Source organism: Echinops telfairi, unplaced genomic scaffold (assembly GCF_000313985.2).
Source record: "Echinops telfairi isolate 266 unplaced genomic scaffold, ASM31398v2 ScPeMD7_1;HRSCAF=3_0, whole genome shotgun sequence".
NCBI lineage: Eukaryota > Metazoa > Chordata > Mammalia > Afrosoricida > Tenrecidae > Echinops > Echinops telfairi.
This window is the reverse complement of record NW_022103896.1, coordinates 72,946,203-72,951,248: the sequence shown is the minus strand read 5'-3', so window position 1 is coordinate 72,951,248 and position 5,046 is coordinate 72,946,203. Positions and strand designations below refer to the sequence as shown.

General features: G+C 40.6%; 1 protein-coding gene across 1 annotated transcript in view; it reads right to left on the bottom strand.

Moving 5' to 3' along the window:
* The window catches only part of ARFGEF1 (ADP ribosylation factor guanine nucleotide exchange factor 1), a 145,948-nt gene that overhangs the window by 18,427 nt on the left and 122,475 nt on the right, over positions 1–5,046 (bottom strand). Inside the window, exons 33-34 of the mRNA XM_004697529.2 lie at positions 2,844–2,916; positions 1,300–1,432 (exon numbers count right to left, since the gene is read on the bottom strand). Of these exons, the coding sequence (XP_004697586.2) occupies positions 1,300–1,432; positions 2,844–2,916 (206 nt within the window). The remainder of the gene's footprint in view (positions 1–1,299; positions 1,433–2,843; positions 2,917–5,046) is intronic.

Below are 5,046 nucleotides of genomic sequence, written 5' to 3'. Positions count from 1 at the left end.
AAAAGGGTTGGGATGTTTTCGTGATGCACATTTTCTTTACATAAAACTCTCTCTTATACGTGAGTCGCCGTGGATTTGTTTCTCCAAAGTACCTAGACTAATACAATGACAAACCTCATTCTGGAAGTCTGGCAACTTCCCGAATAGGTGAAAATACTGACTCGTAGTGTATATGGATTTCATTCCAGCAGGTAGACTGTTAATCAAGCTTTCTATTTAGAGGTTCTGAAAAGACTGCCTAACAGTGTGCGTCAAAAAAGGCCTGGTTTGTGGCAGATGAAGGACTGGTTTTGCCACCACAACAATAAACCTGTTCATCCAGTCATCTCAGTGCGCCAGTTTCTGGCAAAAAAACCCAGCATGCCTCTCCTGCCCCACACACCTTACTCACCTGACCTTGTTCCATGTGACTTCTTTTTGTTTCCGCGAATGCAGAGGGACATGAAAGGACAGTGATTTGACCAACAAAGAAGAGGGGAAGCAAAAAATGAGGGAGGTGCTGTCAGCCATCCAAACAGATGAGTTTGAAAATGTTTCCAAGAATGGAGTCGCAGATTTGACAAATGTATTAAGTGTAATGGAGAGTACTTTGTAAGTGATAAGGTTGTTTTGTTAAAAAAAACAAAAATTAAATACAGTACCCCCTCGTAGTCCTTAAAGCGGTCTTGTTCTCCTTTAGGAAAAATGTAGTCATTTCTTCTTCAGCAAAAGAAACGGTCCTTTTTGTGAAGAGACCCAGGGAGGGTGAGCAAAATGCAAAGGTGGTCCATGGGTTCCTCTGAATATATTGGGTAGTGGTGGTGAGCATCATTGGGGAGTGGGGAAAAAATGAGTTCAGCAGGCTGAGTTGGGCAGAAACTTTGCTGGGTGCTCCTGTTCAGAAAGTTGTGGCCTATCACCAGTTTCCCTTGTATATGGGGAAAGGCAGGACTTTTATGCCCCACCTTAGCAGAGAAAGTGTGGCTGATATGTACAAGGTAATGGCGAAAGAAGAGGCATGTGCTTCACATAAACATTAGCTGAATGTCGTGAGCAGCAGCTGCTGTTCCAGGTGTGAGAACAGCAGCACCTGATCTCTTAGCAGAGCAAGATAGCCTTTGTTTCTCAGCAATGTCCCATTGAGGCAAATGCGGTAAAAAATGAGTAACAATTACATGTTTGTATAAAGTAAAACCAATTATTTCATCCCTTTCCCATGTGAATAAAACATAGGAGAGGCGAAATATTAGCACTGTAGTATGGGATATGCATTTTCATAATTAAAACAACATACCATTCTTATTTAGAGAAATAACTCACTTGATGTAGGTTTAATTTTGCTGACCTCTTCATTCATCGTAGAGACAGAAGCCACTGGAGTCAGCTGTCTATGATCCGTAGACTTTGGTTGAACAGAATCATGAATATCTACAGATTTCTGTGATAGTGTATCCTAATAAGATAAAACAAAAATCATTGTAAGTTTAAAGATGAAAACATTTTCTACACTATTAGTTTACATAAAAAACGAGTACAAAACTATGTCCCTATTGAAAAGACATTCTATAAATTGAGATCATCATATCCAATGAGAACAAGATTTAAAATGCCATATCCAAGAATTTGCACCCATGCAATGGTTTGTTCCTCAGAGGGTCAAGTGCTCTGTATATACAAGGTCACCATAATTGGAGTGCCCCTGGAGGGCAACTAACAACAACTAAATGCACAGGGATAAAAGAGCTGATAGTCTTCAAAAGAAAAGTCCAACTCTTGTTGGGTGCAGATCTATTATGATCCAAGAGCAATAGATCAGTATGGTGCATGACAAAAACTAGTTGCAAAAACCCATGAGTGGTCATGAAAACCTAACTGAACACATGCTTGGCTGAAAGGGGAGAGATTTCTCAAATTTTATGCAGGGTGAGTCCAGGGAGGCTTTGCAGCTGTGAGTTTAGGGAAAGATTTCTGTCACCTGAGAAACCAGGTACAGAAAAGCCATCATAAGGGTGGGAGGCTGAGGCTGACAGCCCAGTAGAGAGACTGGGAAGGACTGTAGGACCACAGTGGGAAGCTGGGTTCTGGAATCCAGCAGTTACACAACACCGTGAGACACTAGAATCTGGCTCTAGAACTTACAAGCAGTGTGACCTTGAACAGTAATTCATCTTGGTTTTGTGCTCATGGATGTGGAGATGACATTTTCCTTGCTTAATTATCTTTTAAATATTGAAATCTTTGGGAAATAATTTTACAAGAATTCGGATAAAATGTGTGTATGTATAGAATGTTAAAGTATATGTGACAGAATTGTAATATTTGGAGAAGTTGGTGACGTAAACAGAATTTTAAAATGTATTCTTTAAAGTGAAAGTATGTGTAAATAAAAAGGTAAAATAGGCAGTCACACAATCTGTTGTGCCACAACCCTTGACATCACTGTCCTCTATGTCTAGACCATTTATTTACATAAAAATATCATTTAAAATAACTGGGTGGGAGGTGGGGGAGGGAGGGAAAAAAGAGGAGCTGATAGCAAGGGCTCAAGTAGAAAGCAAATGTTTTGAGAATGATAATGGCAACAAATGTCTAAATGTGCGTGACATGATGGATGGATGTATGGACTGTGATCAGAGTTGCATGAGCCCCCACTAACATGATTAAAAAAATTTTTTAAATGACCCTCCATGCATTAAAGAGATTTTTTTCTTTTTGCCACAAGGGAATTTACTACTGTCGACTTTAACCTGCAAGTACAGGACAGCAAATGTACACCATCTTTTCAAAAGAGCTGGGCTCATATATCAGAACTTGGCTTATCACAAATTGGTAAATAATTTAAAATATGATTTATTAAGACTTACCAATTGTTTTTCAATCACAGGAGATGGTGATGGGGGAGCAGTTTCTCCAGAGGTGGGGCGCCAGGTCAAGAGCCTTTAAAACACCAAAATCATACCAATCACTAAGGGGGCGTGCCACATACCACCCCCATGCTTTGAAGGAAAGATCTGGTCATCGGTTTTATAGTAGTAGTAACAACAAAAATCCTCGGAAAAGTTTCAAACTTTAAAACAAATGTCATCAAATATACTTCAATGCGAGATTTTTGAACAAACTTGAGACAGTTCAAAAAGTATAGAACTCTTTATATTCCTAAATAAAATGTACATGAATATATCAACAAAAAGCTTTTTCGGTCCCGAAAGAGAGAAGTATCTTGCCAACCCTAGATTGAGTGATTAGGGTATAAGGATGCTTAAGGCCTGAATTCGTGCTTCTGGGGTTCAGGAGCTGCGGTAGGAGTATAGGACACAGATGGTAAACAGATTGCATCATCTCAATTTGAAATATGTGTACTCTTATATTTCTTTTGAAAGATACTTATTAGATAATCTTTAATTTTTTATATCTTATTTTGTTTCATTCGGTAAACTAAAACAGAAGCAGTTCTAAAACACATTCACAAATATAGCTAACTTGGTTCTGTAAAGATGTCCTTTGGACAAAAGCTAGGCAGGAATTCACATTAACTTTGACATATGGGTCACAGATGAATGCTTTCAAATAGAAGTAATGTTAGGGTCTTTTGTGAGTTTATTAAATTTTTGTGGGGGGGGATGATGCAATATCCAAAAATAAATCACAAGAGATTATTGAGTAGTTTTTTAGTATAGTTCTGCTTAGACATATTAAAGGTGTATAATTAGTTTCATTTCCTATTTGCTATTTTTTTAGAATACCTACAAGTAAATACCAAGAGTGGAGTCAAATCTACAGATGAAGAAAAAGGTTATAAAGTTTAAAAAATCGGGAATAATACGTAGTTTCACATATACCAAACTCCTCACTTTCAACTTGGTTAAGTTCTAAAGCCACCACTTGTCCTTCAGCTTGTCATGCTGCAGTTACTTGCGTGTTGTGACCCTGGAAGCTATGTCACCGGTATCTCAATGCTAAAAGAGTCACTCAAAGTGAACAAGTTCATCGGAGCTTCCAAACTAAGAACGGACAAAGAAGAACTTCGCCTCCGACTTTGGAGGAAGGAGTCACTGACAATTTTGTTCACGACTTTGAAATGTTGTCGACACTGAAGGACTAGTGAATGGAAGCAGATATTGCCGAAGATGGTGCCGGAAGATGGGCCCAGGGGTTAAAGGGCACTCAAAATCTGACCGAGGAGGAGCTGACGTTTGGGAGGATAGTCCACCATGGTGACCTGCATGGAGCACAGCTTGTGGGAGTAGCACCTCGGGATCTTCATTTGCTGACGGGGCACAACTCAGGGGCAAGGAAACACATACAAAAATGCGCTAACAATCGGAACATGGAATGTGCCAAGTACGAATCCAGGAAAACTGGAAGTCGTCAAAAATGAGATGGACATACAATGGAGAACCATGCATCACTAAAAAGCAGCGATGAACACACGAAGCATATCACCGCATGGGAAGAACTGGAGGAAATAATGCTAAGTGAAGTAAGCCAAGCACAAAAGGACAAGTATAACATGAGTCCGCTGAGGTAAGTTTATTTATATATATATATATAAGAAAGAACAGAAAGGTAAATGCAAAAGGGGCACAGGGAAAAAGCTATGGTAGTATACAAAAACTCTAGGGGTAAAGGTCAGGTAGTATGGCAGGTGCCAGACCAAATCCAGGGCTAAATAGGGTAGCCAACCACAAAGGAGGGTGGGGGGGAGGAATGGGGAAAGGAAAAAAAAAAAAAAGGGTTATGTGACGGGGAATAGGGCACTGACCACTCAAAGGAAGGGTGGTGTTTGTGTCTCCACAGGGAAAGAGGGACCAGATTTAAAGCCAGTGCCAGAAGAATGCAGCTTGTTGGTAAGAAGTGCGGAGCCAGTGGAGGGGCCTGAGGGCTCAGCCCCCATGCCAGCTACGTGGACAACAGGCCCTCTCCCCTGAAGAATTTACTCGAGAGGACAGCAAGGAAGCTGCAGCTAGGGGGTGGGGCATGTCTGACCAGAGCAAATGGGAGCACTTAGGGGAAGGAAGAGAGAATGGAGCACATCCTGACCCACCAGGCCTGGAGGACGACATCCCC